We start from the raw sequence: 22,797 nt of genomic DNA, 5'->3' as shown, positions 1-22,797 counted from the left end.
CTTTAGTTGTTTAGAGGTTTTTATTGGCTTCTTACAGCACAATGTGTGTTGGGTTTGATCATACATAGTTTAGTTATCACTGTGTGAACGGTTTTTATCCACACTAGTAGCTGTATAATATAGCAGAGAGCCAACTGCTGGTGGCTAGCACTTTCTAAAAGTTTAAAACGGTATCTTCTGGTAGTCACTTAGCAACTGCTCTCACTTGATAATTATCACCACAATGATCCGTGTATGTTTTTCCGGCCTTCAGGGACAGGAAGCAACAATTGGGCAGAAAATCACCCAATCTGGCATTATCATTTCATGGGTGTAAAATGTTCTGCTCCAGATCCAGTTATCCATACATTCACCTTATCCACAGCGTATCAACCAATCAGGGGCCAGCCAAAAAAAAAAGCCAAACTTATTACACGCATACCGACGCCATCAAGGTGGAGAAAAGTACGTCCTTCTGCACATAATCGCTGAAAAAGTACAAGCTTTTTCTACATGTCCGGCAATGCAGAGAATTAATCAGCTTTAGTAGTACTTTGAGTTTAATGCCAATATAGCAATCAGCAATACACACTCATGAAAAACTGAGCCTAGTCTGACAAGCTGAGTCTGAGATGTCCGAAAATGGACACCATAAAGAAAATAAACCATTTCAACAGACAAGTTTGTCCTACTAGTGTTAAACATCTAAAAGTCATTAAGTATATCATCATTTTTACATTAAACAGTATTATTTTTGGGGGTTTAATGAGCATTACAGTTTCTTGGAGTTGGCAATAAAAGGCAATAAGTGATTGGCAATGGAAGAAAAGACAAAATCCTTGTCATTTTTTGCAACTTTTTGATATTAAAAAGGTATAAAAAAGATTAATAATGTCTCAAAATAAATGCTAAACTATTGGTATAGTTAATATCAGTCATTTCTGTGCAGTTGAATTCATTGACAAGCTGCTTCTGCTCCAGATCAAGTTTCTACACATGTACTTCAGCTCAGTGTTAAAACAGCTTGCACACATTGTTGTCATTCCAACGGGTACTTGCTGCACTTCGGCTTAGAGCTGCAGCAGTGAGAGATTTCACTCACTTTCACTCATGAATTCTAACAATGCTAAAACACAGTCACTGCAGCGGCTGAGGATCCGTATATGCAAATTTTATGTGTGTGTGTGTGTGTGCGTGTGTGTGTGTGTGTGTGTGTGTGCTTTCTTTTGTTATCTCAGTGTTTTGGGAATTGCAGCAAAGGGCCAAAAAGAGGAGGTACTATCCAAGAAGGTTGAGAAAAAGGATTTGATGAGAATTTTAAACCAGCTGGCAAACTGAGGTTGGAGGAAGAAGAATGAATGGATACTACTCTATCCTTCAAGATGCAAATAAGTAAAGCACTGAATGACCAACTACAATAACAAGTCTTAAAATTGAAAATGAAACTACTAAATATAACGTCCAAAGTCCAAGAAGATGTATTATTTTCATAGAGATACTTTTGGGGACTTAATAATAATGGTAATAATTTGACCATTAATGATCCAAAATTGTCACCCACCCACCCAGAAGTTATTTTAATGCGTATAACTAATATATAAAGTACAGTAAGCAATGTAGAAACCTTTCATTCATTAACCATTAACAAAGCTATTTGCAGTTTATGAACCTTAAAGAGTGACTTATTAGAAAAAATTCCATCCATAGTTTAAATAACTAAAGATTTTTTCCACTTTTCTAATAGAAGTTGATTGCAGACAGCAGATAAAGAGTTAATATGACAGCACACGTGTCGGTAATTAACGTTGAGTTTGTACCTAGAAACGGGATCCAAAGTGAAGTAACGAGTCACACAGTTTATCTTGACATTAATGTATGTGTGTTTTAGTGTGTGTGTGTGTGTGTGTGTGTGTGTGTGTGTGTGTGTGTGTGTGTGTCCTTTTTATTGGCTGTGTGAAGCTGTGTCATCAGCAAAAGTACACAGAGATGAGTCAAGGGCAAAGGTACACACACACACACACATTACACTCACTCAGCTGGAGACACAGTCAAAGGAGGTGACCCCGTTTAGCTTTGTGTGTGTGTGTGTGTGTGCGTGTGTCTTTTTTTACGGCGGCCTCTTACACATCTGGTTTTGCTTTTCAGGGAAGGAAGGTGTTGCATCATCCAATTTTCCGCTTCCCATTTTACCTCCGAACCTTTAAACTTCTCGTCGTTTAAGGGGTTAAAAGAGATGCACACACACACACACACACACACACACACACACACACACACACACACACACACACACACACAAACACACACACACACATATATATATGCTACTTAACAGAAACAATTACAGACCTCAGTGGACATTCCTTCCCCTCCTTCTCACTCTCAGACCGATAATTTAGCTGATAAATAATGACCGTCGCAGCTGTTACGGTAAGCCGTATCAGTCACATCTCTGCCTGGTAGCTTCTCAGGATTTCACCTGCTCATTATAGAGACAGAAGCAGTCATTTTCTTGATTAACCGATTGATCGTTTGTGTCTATAAAATGTCAGAAAGTAGTGAAATATGACAGTTGTAGTGTTAAAGATCATCAGAGGTCAGGTTGACTTAAACCCAAAGATATTCAGTTTATTACCATATATTAAAAATGCATTAAATCCTTCAGTTTGAGAAGCTGAAACCATTAAATATTTAGCTTTTCTGCTTTGGTAAATGGACCGCATTCATACTCATATATGGCCTTTTTAGTCTCACAACCACTTAAATGGCTTTTACACTACAAACCACATTCACTCATTCACACACTGATGATGCTGAGCTACCACACACAATGCTGGAGGAACCATCAGGAGCTATTTGGGGTTTATTATCTTCCTAAAGGACACTTTGACATGTGGACTGGAGGAGCAGGGAATCGAACTACCGATCTTCTGATTAGTGGACGACCCAAAACAGATAGTTGTATTAAAGTCAATCTAATACTCGACTAATTGTTACAGCTCCACTTTTGGTGCTTCATGTGAAGACTTCAGCACTTCAGCAAATAGCATATAATTATTATTTTTTAGCTTTGAAATGCTTTGACGTCTAAATGAAGCCTGATTTTTGGAGCTATAGCACCCAAGAATACTTTTTTAAGTCTCTTTCTTTGCTTAGCATCTTCAAAAACTTAAAACTTAAATTTAGCAAGTTACACCAAATATTTCAACTTCACCAGTGTTTCAGCTGTTAAAAATGTTGCCTAAACATAGCACTGTGTAAAATATTGTAAAGTAGTTTGATTTAAATCAGTTAATGTGTGATCAAAGAGTAATTAAAGCTGAAGAAGAGCTGACTTAAGACATTATTTGGCGGTATTCGAGATATTCTTCTTTTCATGTTACAATTGATCAACTTAAAAAACAAGCATTGGATTTAAAAGATGTTTGTGCTACATCACTGAACTTTAAACTCCCACACTGTTAATAGAGCTGTTGTAAATGCTCGGCAGTAATCTGAATCAATAAACAGAGACACACAGATCAATTAGTAGTGAGATTAATGTCTCAATTAATGAAGCATATTTTTGATATATGGTTGTAATAAAAAGGGTGTAAAGAAAGTTCGAACTGATTTCAGTCTGATGTAGAAATGTTGTCAACTTTGAACTCTGAACTGATTTTTTATTGACTGCAGATAGGAGCATAAACATGTCACGCCTCCATTACCTCATTCATTCAATCCCATGAACCAAAGCTTTGTTTTCTGTCTAGCCGGGGCGTTGTTATACTAGTACGTAGTTAGTCTCTGACAATATTTCCCTTTCAAGACTTTTTTTTTTTTTTTTAACTATTAAAAGAACCCGAAAACTCTGCAAAGCTCATTTTCAGGGCTAAATTTGCTCCGTATAAACGCACAGTATTACGTCATTGTTTGTTCAAACTTAATAAGATTGTATTTCCTTCACACTTCACTCTGCCGCTGATTGTTTTACAGTTTTCTGACCTTGTTTGGAGTCACCCATCGCTGTTTTTAGTTGATTTCATTACGGTCAGGCGTATTTAAAGTACAATTACGCTCTACAAAAAGGATATTTCTGCTTGCTTGGCTCAGGATTTCTGCTTGCACAACACTGATCACCAGAACTGGATAGAGAGAGAGAGAGAGAGAGAGAGAGAGAGAGAGAGAGAGAGAGAGAGAGAGAGAGAGAGAGAGAGAGAGAGAGAGAGAGAGAGAGAGAGAGAGAGAGAGAGAGAGAGAGAGAGAGAGAGAGAGAGAGAGAGAGAGAGAGAGAGAGAGAGAGAAAATCACTCCTCCATCTGCAGCCTTCATTTGTGGCTTCAATTAAAAGATTAAGATCTGCACTTTTCAGCATTGTTCGTCTCCGCTTTGTCTTCTTGCCAAAAAGTTATTCATAAAAATCAATGAGAAATAGCTTTTTTTTTGTTATCGCCACCTCTTCCCTCAGAATAGTCACTGACCTACAGAGTCTCGCCCTAGTTCCAGTTTAAACTCCCATTTTTCCCATTAAGGCTTGAACCCCTTGAGGTTCTGGCTCCCAGCTGGAGGGAGTCAAGTTACAGCCGGCCCTAAATAACACCTCTCTGTTGGGCTTGAGAAGACAAAGAGGTTACTGTTGTGTGTGTGTGTGTGTGTGTGTGTGTGAGATACACCCGACCAACGAGTGATCCTGCAGGCCCTCGCTCCACTGCCCTACATCACATTCACACACAACCACAACCGCACTGTGCGACTGCAGAAATGACAGGGATTGCATAAAGCCTCGTTATGTGTCTTTGGTGTGGTCCTGTTTTCACGCAGGCGGAGTTGGACCTCTCCCATTTCCTGTATACTCAAACAAAGACGGCGATTTATATATCTTCATGTTCGGTTTGGAGTTAAATCATTTATTTCTCAGGGTTTTTTTTGAAGTATAGGATGATTTTTAAGACTTTTTCTGTAAAGTAGAAAAGGTTGAAAATCCTAAAGAGAGATCTTTAGGAGAGAGAGAACCCACAAAATCACCAGTACACTCCCCCCTTTTGCGTGGGTATACATTTTTAAGGATGGGTTTATGCCCTATAATTACTCCTCCTTTAAAAAACTACACCCTGCACTTTCTGTTCACATCACTTCTTTTTGAGTTGAAACTAAACCTGACAAAAAAATGAATAAATAAATCTGGATAATTCTTACAGAAACCAGCAAATACTACGTTAACAGATAAGATTAACATGTATTTCCAATGTATATGAATGAGGTTTTTTATTATTGGGCGTACATATTGTTAAACTAGACTATAAAAAGTCAAAAAGTAAAGAAAATCTTCCGTATTTGAGTCATTTTCACATGTATAATCAGATAAATGCTAGTTAAATAATCCATATTATTTGAAAATACAATACAAGATAAGCAGCGCACATTAATAACAGTCTGAGCTCACATTTTATTACATATTATCATACTTTAAATACTAACTAGCTCTATTTTGTAATACATGAACTGTATTTCTACTTATTTCTATGTCTTCTGCATCATCAACCAATCAGGATGTATGACTTTTTTTTTTGCCCACGACACCTTAGCTTCAGTCTTTTAGCTCACAAGGGTTGCAGTTAATAAGAAATTAATAATAAATACATATCATATACGTAGCTGTCAAGTTCATATTTAATAACAGCATTCTCATTTTGACCAATTCATGACGTTTTCTTCATTTTCTAGCGTTTTTTATATATGATAAACTCACAGAGGCAGTTGTCATCTCTCATTGTGGCCATTTAGAAATGAGAAATCAATTTAACTATTTAATTATTAAGAAGAATCTGACCTTGTTATCATTGTAAACTGTGATATGTGCTGTGCTGGATTGGAAAACTTGTATATTTAATACTATCTGCCAAATGTGCAAGTAAAGACATACTGTAAGATATTGTATATGTGCTTAATTTGAGCTTCTGATAAGATATTTTCTCCAAGCTTACTTCTCATGGAGTTATTTTTGTACATGTACAGTAAATATATCCATCTTAAAGATTTTTGTTGGGTTTTTTTTAGAGCGTGTCTTCAAAAAAAGCAACAAAAAGTATTAATTTGAGCGGACACTTTAATTACTATCATCATCATCATCATCAAAGCAAAAAAAAAAAAAAACATAACTATCAGTGTGTGTTATAACCTATAAAGGTCTGAAGAGGCAACATCAGTAACAGTAAGATGACTCTTCTGGTAACCATGGAGACGTGGTTGCCGGGAGACGCTGAGAGGCAAAAGGTAAAAGGTTGTAAACTACCGTAAATGTTTTATTTTTTGGGGTTTGTTTTCCCATGGGACACACACACACACACACACACACACACAGACACACACACACACAAACACACTCATATTGTGGCTTATTTATGTCACAGTGACACACACAGTGATAGGGAGCTGGAAATGGACCCACCGGTAGAATAAATATTTGTCTTCCTCCCCCACTTGAATAGATTCACAGTATGCTGTCGGTGTTTGTGTTATACATACACACACACACACACACACGCACGCACACACACACACACACACACACACACACACACACACACACACACACACACACACACACACAGACACACAGACACACACACACAAAGTATAATGACCTATTCACTGCATAAACACACAGCACACTTCTGCTGCTGTCTGCTGCCCTATATGGCCCGGATTCAGGTTCTGTGTGTGTGTGTGTGTGTGTGTGTGTGTGTGTGTGTGTGTGTGTGTGTGTGTGTGTGTGTGTGTGTGTGTGTGTGTGTGTGTGTGTGTGTGTAAGTTAGATAAAGAAAATGCAGGAAGTAAAGTCTCAACCTCTCTTTCTCTCTCTTTCTCTCTCTCGCTGTAATTGAAGCCACATGCTTGGCGTTCGGCCCTCCACCCTCCTCCTGTTTCCTCCATCTTGATTTCACTCTCTCTTTTCCATCACTCCTTCCATCCTCATCCATCATCACTCCTTTGTCTAAAGTTACATAATTAAACAAAACTTTGGCTGTAGACTGTAGATTCTTTCTTTTTTTTCTTCCTTTTCTCTCGATCCACAGTTCAGCTTCACACATTTTTGTCTCCAACTTGAGTTTCGTGTATGGTTTCATTTAAAATCATGTGCTTCACTCTCATTGGCTGAACCCAAACTGTCCAGAAATGTTAAATATCGCCATTGGACGAGTTCAGCTTATTCTGCCCAGTAACAGAAGTTACATCAGAAACTTTTGGAGCACTGAATTGAGTTCGAGTGAGGACAGGACTGTTTTCATTTAGCTTTTTCTTACATAAATGTTGCATATTTGTAACATTAAATTCATCTTTATAAATCCATGTGGTGAAAAATACTCCAGTACTATATCCAAATAACAAGATAAAGACAAAGAAATATATAATTATAAAGCAAGGCTAGAGTGGAAACATAATTTAACACAAGAAATGTGTATTATTTACTGTTTTCATGCGTACTTGTTCATATTCTTCTAACTTTATACTGTCTATATGATGATTTGTGAGCAGTTTTTCATTGTATGGAAGAACACTAGTGCCGTTTTAATCACATATGACCTAATAAATGAGGATGAGTTTCATGCAAAAACTAACACAAGTTTATAATGATACACAGAAATTATTCAAAATATGTGCTCTCTGTTGTACTAAAATCTAAAATATATATATAGACATAGATATTAGTGTATGGAAGTTCATCAAAACTATTTAGCAAGAAGAAGGTTTGACATTTCAAAATACTCATACTTTCTTACTTATTAAAGACTTTTTATTTTTTTAAACAAATATTTTATAGATATTTATTTTTAGTGTTTTCCCCATGATTATTTATCTCTTTTTTTATTATACTTTTTTCTAAATTGTATTACTAACCAGCCAAAAAACGCGCCAATAGAGTTAGAATATTGCATCTATTTATAGTAAAAGTAAACTCATAGCAAGAATAATTTGCTTTAAGGCTGCAACTAATGATTATTTTCATTACTGATTAAACTGTTGATTGTTTTAATAGTTGTTTAAATGTGATTGTGATGAAAAATGGTCATTTACTGTTTCCCAAAGCCCAAAATGCAATGTAAAATGTCTCTTTTTGTATCTTTTTGTCCTGACCAATAGTTCATAACCCAAATATTTTCAGTTTACTCTCATTGAAGACTAAAGAAACCAGAAAATATTCACATTTAAGACCCATATCAGAGAATTTGACTTTTTTTCCAACCTAAATAATCCCCTCACATGTCCTTGTCACAGGCTCCTTGTTGAAATTCATCCTTAAAAACTCCACATTTTTGTTATAGATACATAATATGAGGGTGTAATGATTGTTCTCGGAGTGTTTGGACACTAATTACAGGTTTTATCCACAAGTTCAGTATTTGAAAATGTTCAAAGTAGTGCAGAAATCCAGCTGTGTGTAACCCACAAACACCCGAGACACCAGTGTCAGTGTGTTATCGACACATCTGCGGTCGGGCTTTGCTTTGGCTGCCTTTTGTTTATGTCAGTCATAACACCTGAGCGCTGGGGAGGATGTATACTATGCGCTCACCTTGACGAGAGATGGGAGAGGAAGATAGGGAATGCAGGGGAGGAATGCAGCTGCAAGAGGAGGAGGAGGAGAAGGTGGAGGAGGTGAAAGACGGGATTAAGTGGAGCAGGAGGGGGGGATGTGTTGTGTAAATGTACCACCACACTGAGACACACACACACACACACACACACAGAGAGAGAGAAAGGGAAACACTGATTAGGGGTTGAGATTTTCAGCCTGGTTTGGTTTCCCTTGAGGGGCAGCTGAGGGGGAACATCAAAGAAAGGTGGCAATAAAAAAAAAGTTAACAGTTAGTAATTACAGAGAGACTCCTAACGACATGATTTTATATAATTATCTGTCTGTCTCCGCCTTGAATGTGGCCTCCTGTCTGATTGGTTCAAATTGATATTTTACGCTTTATGTCTCAAAGATATTTAAAATATTTTCTTTCTCTTTCGTGTAGCACTTCTCCGAATTCCTGGACGACCTCTCCCAGGATGCTTTGCTTGGCCAGCTGCTCAGCGACCCCTTCCTATCCGGGGTGAGAGGCGGCATGGAGGAGGCCATGGAGGGCGAGGACGGCAGCGACCTGTCCCCGTCTTCTCCTCTGCCGCCGCACATCACCGCCGAGCACAGCTACTCTCTGTGCGGCGACAGCCGGCCGCAGTCGCCCCTGTCGCACCTGACCGGAGAGCACGGCAGTGAAGCAGGTGAGACTCAGATTATCCACCTGAAAGTGTGGAAGTGTGAAGTTTCTATGAATAAAATAAAAAGTTTACTTCATAAGCAATAATAAAACACAATAAGTTTGAGTTTTGTTGCTACACTCCTAGTTGGTCTAATATGACCCAGTGGCTCTTGTTGACTAATGTAATGTTAGGTGGATAACAAATCTTTAATCTAGAATTGATTTCAGGATATAATTGATTACTTAAGAAGCCCAGAGAGGCCTCGCCCTGAGGTACTTATCAGATATCTAACTGCCCTATGTCCCTTCACGCTCCCTGAGATCCTCAAATGTGTTGTTGCTTGTTGTTCAAAGGTCCAGATTGAGGCGATAGAGACTTTGTTATGACATGTGTGACGAGATCAGGGCTAAAGTCACACTTTTGGTAGCTTTTTTAATAGCTTTTCGGTTTGTTTTACTGTCTTTGTGGTTCAGTTTTTGGCCTTTAGTTCATTTGAAGCTCTTTGTGTGTTAGATATATTTTGTTTTTACTGTGAAGCTCTTTGTAACTGTGTTTTAAAAGGTTATAAATAACATTTATTGTCATGATTATTAATACAGTGTGCAGGATTTCTGGTTCATTCTCTGTTAAAAAGGTTATAGGGAAGAAATATTGGTTGGTTTAAAGAACAGATAGATATTCAGAGTAAAAAAAAGAAACAAAAACATTTTTTGGGATGTAATTTGTATAAAAGTGGCTCATGTAGCTTCTCAGACACCAACAAGAGTCTGTGTGTGTTTCCTGTTTTCTTTTCAGCAGAGTCCGACGGGGATTCAGCCGAGTGGCCCATGGAGCAGGACGAGGCCATGGACAGCCTCTTGTGTGAGACTCCTTCCCTCCTCCCCACCCTTTCCCTCTCTCTGGTCCCCAGCGAGGGGTCCCAAGCAACCGAGGGCCCCGATGTAAGCCCTGTCGCCACTACCACCGCCGTCGCTGTCACCGCCGCTGCCGCCCCAGCTCAGACAGCAGTCAGCAGTCACAACAACAAAGGCATCAAGGTGAGCGCTCAGGAGGTGAAAACGAAATTAAAATGAACCACAGTTACATTTTCAGTCAGTTTACGCCGTTTTTAAACCTGTTTCTCTCTTGACAGATAAAGGAGGAGAATATCATCCCTCAGATTAAGCTGGAACCTCATGAAGTGGACCAGTTTCTCAATCTGTCACCCAAAGGTCAGCATTTAAACTTCCCTCCCTTTCTTCTCATTCTTTCTCTTACATGTCAGTTATGTGATGCTACAAGGACGCCTGCTGGTCAGTGCATGTATGTGAAAATGTGAAAATGCCTTGAAGTTGATAAATTAACTGATTTAGCAGCAATGAGGCTTATTGAAGTATTTTAAATCAGCGTTTTCTACAATAAAAAAATGCACTTGGATATGTTTTAGTCTCAAAAATAGTTTATTTTGCTGCAAAGAACTTAAATTTAACTAATTAAGCGTCATGTTTCAGGTCTGGAGTCCCTGCAAATGCCTCCCACTCCTCCCAGTTCCCACGGCAGCGACTCGGAGGGCAGCCAGAGCCCCGTCCACGCCCCACCCAGCCTGTCCTGTCCCACCTCCCCCACCAGCCCCGCTCCATCCCAGGGCAGCCTGAAGGTGTCTCCTCGCGGTCCCTCCTCCCTCTCCAACTCTCCTCTGCTCACCGCTCCTCATGTGAGTACAGACCAAGTAAACTTTTATCACTTTGTTTGTTCTTTACTCTACCAATCACACACGATATATCACACACTGATGGTTGCATTTCCCACAAAAAAGGGGAACAACTCTTAAAATGACTCTGCAATTAACAATGAAATGAGAAATAATAAGTCATGTCTACAAGTTCATATGACGAGAAATTTGGGGTAATTTCCTGCTGTTTTTGCTTCACAACCCATGACCATTAAACACACAAACTACTAGATATTACACCATTTTGAGCTTCTTCTAAAGATCTTTTTACTGTTTATGCACCAAAATCAATCTCAAAAGCATTCTGAAAGTCAGATTTCTGAGAGTTTTTCTCCAGAATGAGACACCTGCTCATTATGAACCTTTTTATGAGTGTCATTAACACTTAATATATATTTAATTTATCCTTTTTTGTGTGTGTGTGTAGAAACTGCAGGGTTCGGGCCCGCTGATCCTGACTGAGGAGGAGCGTCGCACCCTTGTGGCCGAAGGTTACCCAGTTCCCACCAAACTGCCCCTCACCAAAGCCGAGGAGAAGGCGCTGAAAAAGATCCGCAGGAAGATCAAAAATAAGGTACAAACTACTGTCACACTGATATACTGACATTAATATTATTCACTTAGAAAAAAATAGGTCAGTATCTCTCAAATTAATCAGTATCTCCTTACTTATTGGATGGATAAATATGATTTTCAGTGTCTAAATGCCTTTTGTACAGACAATTATAGACTAATAATCAGAAGAGATGGAAGAACTGCAGACCGTCAATGCTTATAATGAAATATAAATCATATATGACATTTATGAAATTTATGAAATGATGACCATGTCCTCTCCAGATCTGAAATTTCTCATAACAGAGAAACTAAGAAGTTTGCAAGTATTGACATTGTTAAATATGTCATATCGTTTTTATAGGGGAAATGCTTTAAAGTTTAATTTAATAAAATATAAAATGATGAAGTAAATCAAATATTAAAGGATATGAACCTTTCAGCTTTTGGCCCAGTCGCAGTTTCAGTATCAGTATTAAATCCTCACAAAAGTTGAACCACTGCAACTCAAACTCATATTAAGCAAACTTATGTGATTGTGTCTTTTTTAAAAAAATAAAAAGTTGTGTTTCTTCCTCTCTTTGTGTCTCAGATCTCAGCTCAAGAGAGTCGCAGGAAGAAGAAAGAGTACATGGACGCTCTGGAGAAGAAGTAAGTCCTGTTCCTGTTGATCTTTATACATAAACTCATCATCACACTGAAAGAGAGAGACTTAGATATAAAAAATAACTGAATCACATTTGAATTTCCTCGAATGAAATAATCTGATTTATACAGTCTCTCTCTTTGTGTGAGATGACATTGCACCAAATATGATGTTAGATATGATCAACAATATATATGCTGACTAAACAAAAACAGAAATAATATATAAATGATCTGGTCATGTGAGATAAAGATGACATGACAGCAGCGGTTCAGTCACTAACCTGCAGTACTGCTGTTTGACCACAGGGTGGAGACGTGCTCCAACGAAAACAGCGAACTACGCAGGAAAGTGGAAACTCTTGAGTGCACAAACAAGTAAGAACTACACCCATACACTGACTCATTATGTGATTGATTTTATGTGTTTTAAAGGTCATTAACTACACAGAAAGAATGATTTCAGATCCAATACTTCTCCTCTAAAGCACCCTCACTGTTTATTAAGATCTATAGAGATGACAACATGGTGGAAACAGTGATGAAAAGTGAGAGGAGGGAAAAAACAATACCCTTTTCCTTTTACTTTTGATCTATTGATGATTATTTATATGTATTAGGATGAACTAAACCCAGTGTAATATGGTTTCATATGCTGTACTGATAGTGAATGCAAAACTTGATAAGTTTCACTGAGAGGCAGTCTCCTTCTTCTGCAGTCACACCCTGATCATATTCACACAGCTACCACACATTCACACCTGGAAGCTGCAGAGTACAACCACAGTTTGATCTGCCACCTCAGTGGTGGTGATGAGATCTCTTATTTTAGGAGTAGCGTAAACTACAGAGCACTACAGGTAAAATAGTATAGTGTATTTTGTGTATTTTATCTTGCACACGTGGAGATTATATACCTTTACTGTATGGAGCTTGTATTTTTCTGCAGAATAAAATAGAAATCTTTACTTTTTACTTCTTCTTTTAAATCACTCACGTGGAAATTTGTCTTTGGATTCAAGCAGAAACACGTGATGCAATAAAAATTAAAGTTCATGCAGATATACATACAGGAGCTTCCACTGCCTTAGGGCTAAATACATGAGATAATACTGTTATAATAAAGTGCTGCAGTGACGGTGAATACTTAACTTAAATAGACATCATGGAAACAGTCACTGAAACCTAATAAAAGGATATTTGTTTAGTAAGATGACAGAATAAAATATCTCTTAATGATACTTCTTGTTGTTGTAGGAGCTCTATATCTTCTTCCTATATGCAACACTTGAGTCCAAGACAAATATTTGCTCTGGGCAAATTAATCGTCTAGTGTAGTCTGTAAACGGAGCCCTTGAAGTGAGAAAGGTTGTTTCTAACTTTTCCTGCACAGCTGTATAATACAGTTATCAATACATAGTCCACAAAAGTGAGTCTTGCCTCATAAAACTCACTTTTTCTCATAAAGAATGATCCACATACTGCTACTTATTCTTAAGAGAAAGATAATAGAATTCACCTGATGTGAACTGATCAAAGGCTTTGACAGTTTTGGGAGAAGACAGCAGCAGTTGATAGACGTGACTTAGAGGAGGGCGCTTCAGGACATGACGATGATAAGTTTGACTCGTGTCAGTCACAAATACTCAACAATAGTGACAATCAAAACACCAGGAATAAAAGAGGAAGAGGGAGGATCCAGATCTAAAAATGTCTCTCTTTGGCTGAAGTATGTGACTGCTGTGCAACCTCAATACCTCCTCTGAGACTCTTTAATATCCTGACTTAACCCCCCTCTCTCTTTTACATTGAGAGGCATTTGTCATATTTTATTGTACAGCGTAGTAGAGAAGTGCGATGATGGTGACGCTGATGAGTCGAGAAACACTGACTGACTGAATTTTTTTGTTACTTGCTCAGCTGCAATTTTGCATCCATGCATAATCATGAGGCTATTTTAATGTAAAATGCTCGAGCTGCTTCAAAAAGACTGTTGTTTGCTCTCGTTATGCATGGATGAACTGTGTGTGTGTGTTTGTGTGTTTGTGTGTTTGCATCCACTGAGTGCAGTGTGTTAAATATAGCTGGCTGGAACACAGCTGCTTTGCACTCTGTGGTAAAGAGTAGGCTTTGTCATCACTGTCTGAAAGTTAAATGAACCAGCAGTGTCAGTGTGTCTGTGTCTCTCTTTGTGTGTGTGTGTGTGTGTGTGTGTGTGTGTGTGTGTGTGTGTGTGTGTGTGTGTGTGTGTGTGTGTGTGTGTGTGTGTGTGTGTGTGTGTGTGTGTGTGTGTGTGTGTGTGTGCGTGTGTGTGTGTGGTTTGACGCTGGTGCACCTGGACAGTGTGTTATTGGAGAGTTCAGCTGCCTTTTTTTTAATGAAGCAAGCAGCAGGGGGGAAATAAAACCTAAGTAATGTTAAATGAGACTTGAGCAAAAACAAATATCAATAAATTACTTACCATGAGATTTTATGATCACAAATTTACAGAGAATATTACCAGAACGCTGCTGTTAATCTGCTAAAAGACCTGTTTTTGTTGAATATATTGTTATATTATGTTGGATTGTATGGCTTTAACTTCTTCCTTTGGTGCTTTGATACAATGACATGCTTCTGATATGAAAAATGATGTCTTCATGACCTTTACTGACTACTATTACAAGTCCTGCATTAAGTATTTATTCAAAAACACAGAAATATTATCAGCTAATTGTGCTCAAGTTTCAAAAGTATCTTTCTATTGTGACAGCAGATTTATTTGCACATATCATAAATACATGAGTTACACTTGCTTCCTGTGCCTTTTTTAGTATATAGATATAAAGTATATGAAGCACTGCAAAGTTTATATTTTGATATGAAACATTAATATTCACAGATCTATAAATGAATGTTGACATCACAAATCAATCAATTCAATGCACGTGTCATGGTTTTCATCCTTTTATATTCTGTTGTTACTCCGTCGTGTCAGAGCCTGCTTGTGTGCATCTGTAGAGTACATCAGCTGTGTTAAGTTGAACATGTGTGTGTGTCTAACCTGTGTGTGTGTGTGTGTGTGTGTGTGTGCTCCTCCCCAGGTCTCTGCTGCAGCAGCTACAGTCTCTGCAGGCGGTGGTGGCAGGCAAAGTCCCCAAGTCCTGCAGGGTGGCTGGCACCCAGACGTCATCATGCTTAATGGTACTATTGTGTGTTTCTCTCAGTGTGTGTTAGTGTGTGTGCGTGCGTGCGTGCATGCTAACAGGAGGGGTTGTGGTGATGAATCATTGATTAAAATATTGAATTGGTAGCATCTGCTTACATTCATTAGCAGCTTAGCATTTTGTGTGATTCATAATTTACTTATCCCTCTTTCTCTTCCTCTCTCTCTCTTTATTTCTGTCTCCACCCTTCCTCTTCTTCCTCTCTCTTTTCTCTGTAGGTGGTTGTGTTGTGTTTTGCTCTGTTTTTGGGAAGTTTTTACCCCAGCAGTCTGACACCTTGCTCCACCATCGCCGAAACTGGCCAAACCTCCAAACAGCTGGCCATCAAAGAGTCCTACACAACCACAGGTAGTTACACTCACACAGGCATTCATGCATACAAAATGTATGTAAAAACTTATTTTATGATATATTTTATGGAATAAAATGACAGATTATTAGCATCAGAGCTTTCCACCATATCTCACAGTCTTCATTGAGTGACTAAAGCTGGTTTAGAGGGGGGAAAAAAACTGGGATTTGGGCAACTGCAGCATGAAATATGCACATATTCTTACTGCTAACATTAGTACTTGATATGAAACAGTGATTTCTTATCAGTTTGACTTACAGTCCTCTTCTTAGCTGCATTGATTGATATCTTCTCTAAAACCGGTTGCCAAAAAGTCATGCCTTATCGAAAGTAGGCACGCACACTTGAACACACGCAGTGAGTCACTTTTCAGCTAAACCTGACCTGTCCTGCTGTTCCATCGTAATGAATCATTAGTTCCCGGGTATAAAAGTGTGGAGGCCCATTACAACGCCGCCAATAATCAGATTCCACCTACAGCTCTACAATAACAGCAACGGAGACTAATTAGAAGAGTTGACCTTTTTGCTGCATCCTCTCTTCTACCTCCCACACTCTTTTGTAATAGAAAGCAGATATAATTTTCTTAACAATCAAATTCAGTTTCCAGTCCCTGTCCTGCCCACACACACACACACACACACACACACACATGCACACACATTTACACACAAACAGACATTGTAAACTGTTTTCCAGCAGGCAGATGATAACATGTGGCGCTACACAGTTTGATGAAGTGTGTGTGTGGGATGCTCTGGTGCCACTGGGTGTGTGCAGTCTGAATAGTTTAAAAAACTTCATTATACTGTTTTAAAATACAAAAAGAGCCATTTAACTGATGTAGAAAAAACTAATATAGTCAAAAAATAGACATGAATTACTCGAAATTGTTTTGTCTTCTTTCAGTTAAATCGAGGAGTCTGTTATCAACCTTCGAAGACGAGCAGCCACACCTCCTCGGGCTGGGCGGAGAATATCCCGAACAGTGGGAGGACACGCCGGCTCTCGTCATGGCGGCTTGGCGTCGCTCAGAGCAACAGAAACTCGGGGAGGAGCCCAGCCGGGTGGAGACACACCCGCCCTTCAGGAGTAAAAACAACGATACGCAGACATCAGAAAACCTGCTGCTGGACCTGCACAGGTAAACACAGAAGACAGAAAGAATAGGAACATGGAAAATTAAATCCTGTTATGTCTTAGTTTTTGTTCCTTTTCTTCTGTCTTATTATCAGCTTGTGAATCAAGTTTGAACTACAGTAACCTGTATGCAAGGTGCTATATAAATAAAGTATGATTGATTGAATCATTGATTGAAAACGGTAGATACAATTAGCCCTCGGTGTGCTGAAATGCTCGATGTTTCCGTGGGGGGAAAAAAATCACTCCAGTTAAAAGTCATCTTGGACTCAAGTGCCTGCCAAGCAGCTGTCACAAAAACCCACAATTGAAATTATTTTGCCTCGTCACCCTCATTGTTTTTGTATAGCAATTTGCAGCCATATTTGCAGACTGGTGGTCTATTTGCAGATATAATGATATAATGCAGATATAATGGTCTGTTTGCAGATACAATGCAGATATAATGGTCTATTTGTAGATATAATGCAGATATAATGATCTATTTGCAGATATAATGATGTAATGCTGATACAATGTTTTATTTGCAGATATAATGGTCAAAAAATGTTAATTATTCAATTTGACTGTAGAAAAATATGCATGACAACTCAAACACATATGAACTTAAGTGGGATATAAAACACTAATAAGACAGCTAGCAGACAAAGCTAAATTATTTTATTTATTTATTCTCACTTTTTGTATTTTATTGTGATAAGGACCCCCCCATAAGCTGTGTCCTTAATAAAGTTTGAATTTAATTGAATATAAATTGAATTAAATCTTAAAAACCACCACAGGAACTGTTAATTAAAAGCTTCACATAGCTCATTATGCAGGTAAAGATCAGATAAATGTGACATATTGTCTCACTCGTCTTGTTTTTTTGTCCCTTCATTCTCTCCGTCTCTCAGGTCTCTGGAGCAGCTGACGAACGAGAGCAGTAGTAAAGTGATAGAGCTGGAGCGAACGGTCAATGAGACCTCCTGAGGCTCATGTCACCCCAAACCCTACCTTCTCCCCTTAAACCCTGTGATGACCTTTGACCCTCCCCCTCTCTCCCTCCCTCTCTCTCTCTAGAGCATGGTTCAGTGTCCTGGAGCAAACCTCATATTTCCCACTGCTGAATGTTTTAGGTCATGTTTTTCCTCTTCTTCCATCTTTACTTAATCAGAAACACTGTAATAATAAGAATTATTAATAATAATAATTATAATTATAATATCAGGGCACTGGCTGTCCTTAATTTCTGAAGTAAAGTTGCACTGAATAGTTTTCTACAAATTACACATTTTAGTTATCTGTTGTCTTAATTGACCCACCATCAAATCGATCTAGTGAATAATGTTACGTGGCATTTATTCCAGTTTATTAAAGTTTATTAAAAAAAATATGACATGTGAGGCTTTTTACAGGACACTGACGAGAAACTCTATATTTATAGAAAAACTTTTTGTTGTCTTTGTAGTTGTATTTCTTTTTAATATTAAGTATTTTTATTCCATTCCAGTAATGCATACATCCCATTTTGATACTTGTTTGTGTTCATACTGTATTTTGTGTTTTTATTTTATTGTTACTCTTTTATATATATATATATATATATATATTGTTAATATTTTTTCTTTGTCTGCCTTTTCGGTGTTTCTTGTGTTTGTGGCTTAGCTCTGGGTTCCTGCACTTTGTTTGGAAATAAATGGCAATTTGTAGATGTTTAAAAGTTTATAAATTGGCTGCAAAAAGAATGAAAATGTGTCTTGACAGTGTTTCATGTAGCTGGAGAGTGAATATCATCTTGCACAGGACACTTTATAGATGTTCTGACTGATCTCCAGCTGCAGCTACGCTAAAAAACAAAAAACAAAAGCTTGTAAATACTGACTGAAATACTCAAATACGAGCGTCTACAAAAAAAAAAAAGCGTGGACTTTTATATTTGACATGTGGGGATCCTGTTAGCTACGCTTCAGACATTTTTTTGACTTATTTCTGTCTGTATGATGTCACTGTGTGCAAGTCAGAAGTCAAATATTTGAGACTTATAGTGTCCTGCAAAACTATTGTAGTTAATTGTAGTCACCAAAAAACATCTTAATTGGCTACATTTACAAGGTTGGACAACTGTTGGACCAGTTTGATGGATGCAGTTAAGCAGCAGACTCAGAATGACTATAACACATCCCATAGTGTTGCTTTTATTTAAAGGGATAGTTTGACATTTTGAGACGTGTGCCTTCTTGTCCAGCTGAATGCTGAATGTGAAGCTGGTAGCTTAGCTTATCTTAGCGTAAAAACAAGTGTAAACATGTGGAAACAGCTAGCTTGGCTCAGTCCAAAGGTTGAAAAAAACACTGATCATGATGTTCAAAGCTCTCTTGCACATAACTCCCTGTAAAACCACAATTTCACACTTTTTGTAGAAATTAAACACACAAGATCTAACCTGCTAATTAGTGAGTTTCATATATGCACGTAGGTGGATTTTTGTTACCTCTGGACTAAGTCAGGCTACTTGTCTCCATCTGTTTGCAGTTTTATGCTAAGCTAAGCTAACAATCGGTTTGCTGTAGCTTCACATTTACTGGAATCAATCTTTTTTATGTAATTCTCGGCAAGAAAGCAAATATGTCAAAACTCTTCTTGAATGGTTTGATCGTTCCACAAAATTTTAGTCTCCACACTAAACTTTAAAAGCCTTTTTTTTAAATCTTGAGATGCTTTTGCCTTGCACACTTTCACTTTTTGTCAGCTTTGAGAGTCTTTATCTTTATCTATCTTTTGTCAGCATTTGCCAAAAAACAAAATTTCTTCCCAGAAATGATTTTAAAAAAGAAGAATATCTATATTTTTGTAAATATGAGTTGTTAATAAATAAGAAAGTCTAAAAATGTGTCTGTAGTTTATAAAAACCAATCCGTAATTCATTCTGTTGTTAAATTATGAACATACGACGCCTCACAGCTCGCTGTTTGGTTTAGTTTGTTAAATTACAGATCATGGCTTTAAATGTCCTAACTGTCCATTTCCAAGAACTATATTACAAATTTAAAGATGAGTTTTCTTTCTTTCTTTCTTTTAAATGTCTGAGCTTTGATGAAACATGCTCTTTCGTGTTTGTTACAGAAATATTTGACTCTGTATATTCATGTAAATAGAAACAGTCACAAATATGATGAAAAATTCAGTAATATCCACTGATTAAAATGAAACTTAATGAAGCCCAGACAAGCTGAGGTTGAATCAAATTGTCAATTAAACTCAATCCTAGCCCAGTTTAGAGGCTAGAAAATGAGATTTGTATATGTCAAAGTCTCATATTTTAAGAGTTGTAGATCAGTGGCTTTTTATCGTCAAAGATTTGTTGTCAGATATGTTGTTTTGTTGCATTGAGGAAGTCTCCATCATGTCTTAGTGCTGATAAGTCAAAACTACGTTACATTCCTCACTGCTGACAAGAAATCATGGGAAACACCCAGATCTATTATCTTTAAATTTCTGTGGAAATAAAGAAACCTCTGCTCTAGTTTAGACTTGAAAGTAACAGCCGTTTTTCCAAAATCAGACTTCATTTCAACGTTGCTCGTGTGTAAAGCCGGCCTGATCTCGGCTTTCTGTCTTTTTTTTTTGTTGCTTTCAAATGAATAAAGTATTTTCCTTAGTAAAAGCATATTTCCTGTGACTGTGTGTGATCTGTTCATGGTTAAATGTTAAATAAGAAGTGTGTTTTGAGCTGAAGATGACTGAATAGTCCGCCTCCCTTACAAGTTACTTTGATGGTACAATTGGTTGGTTATGGTACAAGAATGCACCATTGTATAGTAACACTGTCTAGATGGTAGATGATGGAAATGAACTAAACGTAAGTGTTAGGGAATTTTCCATAACTAATATGCACTGGGTCAAACTAGGCTTTGCGGTCATAGCAAGGCCACACCAAATATTGGGTTTAGACACTGTCTCCCCTTGAGATAGTGGTAAGCAGTGAGTCTGCTCCTTTTGGGGAAAACAGGAGGCATTCTGATAGTGTTGCTATAGCAGCCGAGGTCAGATATGTCTTTGACTGTTTTCCCTGAATGGGGTAAAGGTAACTGGAGTCAGAGGTTTGATATAGTGTTGGATGGAGGACAAAGGTCCTGAGTGAGGTCTAAGCAATGTTTTGGCTATAGACCAGTAGACTACATTCTGTATATTGTAGATGTGTTGGTCTGCCCATATTTGGGCATGGCTCAACCTTGGGCATTATCTGTGTGGTTTAAAGTCTATCCCCGGAGGAGAGAAACTTCAGAATATGAAGGGAGCATCAGAACATAACGTGTACTGATCATTCGCTCATTTCTCCTTGTACAAGTAAATAAACCTCTTCAATGCAAGACATCCTGGACTCCTGTCTACTCTCTCCATTGATGTATGGGCTGCATAATTAAAATCATTATCAGTAAGATCTCCTAGATATGTTTGACATATAGAAAAATAGGGTTTTTTTTACTGCTTTGAATAATAATTTGTGTCTGATTTGTTTTTTCCACTAAAAATATTAAACTTTAAATAACACTGTGGTATAAATGACATTGTACAAATGAGCTTTTAACTTTAACTAAAAGGGCTTTTTAACTTTAATGAGAATTGATTTGGGTTCTTTAGGTCAATGCTATAACGTCTATACTTATATTTTCTTGCACAAATTGATCATTTTATCTGACCCAAGGTGTTTTTGTTCAGTTTATCTGAGTTATTGAAATACATTTATGATATATAATCAATGGAAAATCTAAACAATGGGGAAAAAATGTACTCAATAGTGAAGTTGTATTGGTATCGTTACACATCTAGGCGACATATTAGTGCATTAAAAATAGACAAGACCCTCACTGGTTTTGGTAGGTATGATATGACACAGTAATACAGATATAATAAAAGTGTCCTATCCAGACATAGAGAGTCTACAATCTAAGGAGTGTACAGTGGTTGAATGTAACATAAGTACATTTAGTCACCTACTATACTTATAGACATGTATTAAGATAGAAAAATACTCTGCTTGGAACAATAACGTATGTCTGATATGGTTTATCCACAAAAAAGTACAATTACCACGTTAAAATCCTTAAAATGATATCTATTGCTTCTCCCTCTTTAAAAATCCAGAGTCTATGAATATGCAAATATATTGCATCTCAGAAATTTAAATGCTACATTTAAAGTGTCTCCTTCACTTCACTGTAGAGTCTATTCTCAGAGTTTATGCGCTGAATGTCAGGGTAAAGCCTTCTCCTCCTCCCTTCCCATGTTTTCCTGCTGTTTTATGTCTTGTAGGGGACACAATTGTACTTAAACTGGTACAATTTGATAAGGTACAAAAAAATGGGCCGACACTGAAGGGTACACACTTGTACTTCTATTTTTGGTGTGTACAGTGAAGCTCAAACATTCAAAAGGAACAAAAATCAAAACCTCCAACATATTTAAGTGGAGTGGAGGACTTTAAGTATAATTTTGAGGTACTTTTACTAAAGTAAATTACAGCATTTCTATTCTATACTACTTTGTACTTCCACTCCGCTACATTTCAGAGAGAATTACTGTACGTCATACTCTATTATTACATTTATCTGACATCTACAGTTACTTGCTACTTTTTAAATCAATATTTTATATGTTAAATTATCAGTTTTTAACACATGCATTGTTTTAGATTAGACTATGCCTTTAAAATGAGCTAAATCTTAACAATGTAAAGGTGTTGCTACATGTACACGTCAATAAATCATATTCATATTCCAATAATATGACAATATGCCAATACTTAGGTACGTTTTTTTTTCATTGTATTAGTGGTACTTTAACTTAAGTAAAAATTCTAAGTACTTCTTCCACTACTGAGCATTTATGACTCAAACTGTGTTACCATACAGCCGTAAAAAGAGCACATTTGTTGCATAGCATACATCTTATTTGGCCTTTTTTATATTATGAAGAAGCTGATGTGTAAAAAAAAAAAA

At 37.5% G+C, this 22,797-nt stretch overlaps 1 protein-coding gene across 2 annotated transcripts in view; it reads left to right on the top strand.

Moving 5' to 3' along the window:
- creb3l2 (cAMP responsive element binding protein 3-like 2) overlaps positions 1-20,457 on the top strand; it is a 37,338-nt gene extending 16,881 nt beyond the window's left edge. Inside the window, exons 2-12 of one of the 2 annotated variants that reach the window (XM_062443993.1) lie at positions 8,982-9,228; positions 10,003-10,244; positions 10,340-10,418; positions 10,698-10,900; positions 11,346-11,492; positions 12,066-12,124; positions 12,428-12,496; positions 15,202-15,301; positions 15,543-15,672; positions 16,586-16,820; positions 17,713-20,457. In XM_062443993.1, the coding sequence (XP_062299977.1) occupies positions 8,982-9,228; positions 10,003-10,244; positions 10,340-10,418; positions 10,698-10,900; positions 11,346-11,492; positions 12,066-12,124; positions 12,428-12,496; positions 15,202-15,301; positions 15,543-15,672; positions 16,586-16,820; positions 17,713-17,788 (1,587 nt within the window). In that variant the 3' untranslated portion in view covers positions 17,789-20,457. The remainder of the gene's footprint in view (positions 1-8,981; positions 9,229-10,002; positions 10,245-10,339; positions 10,419-10,697; positions 10,901-11,345; positions 11,493-12,065; positions 12,125-12,427; positions 12,497-15,201; positions 15,302-15,542; positions 15,673-16,585; positions 16,821-17,712) is intronic. The other variant, XM_062443994.1, reaches the window with a different exon arrangement.
- The last annotated feature ends 2,340 nt before the right edge of the window (positions 20,458-22,797 follow it).

This window comes from Scomber scombrus, chromosome 22 (genome assembly GCF_963691925.1).
Source record: "Scomber scombrus chromosome 22, fScoSco1.1, whole genome shotgun sequence".
Classification (NCBI taxonomy): Eukaryota; Metazoa; Chordata; class Actinopteri; order Scombriformes; family Scombridae; genus Scomber; species Scomber scombrus.
The sequence above is the reverse complement of the archived record's forward strand: the minus strand, read 5'-3'. Positions and strand labels throughout refer to the sequence as shown.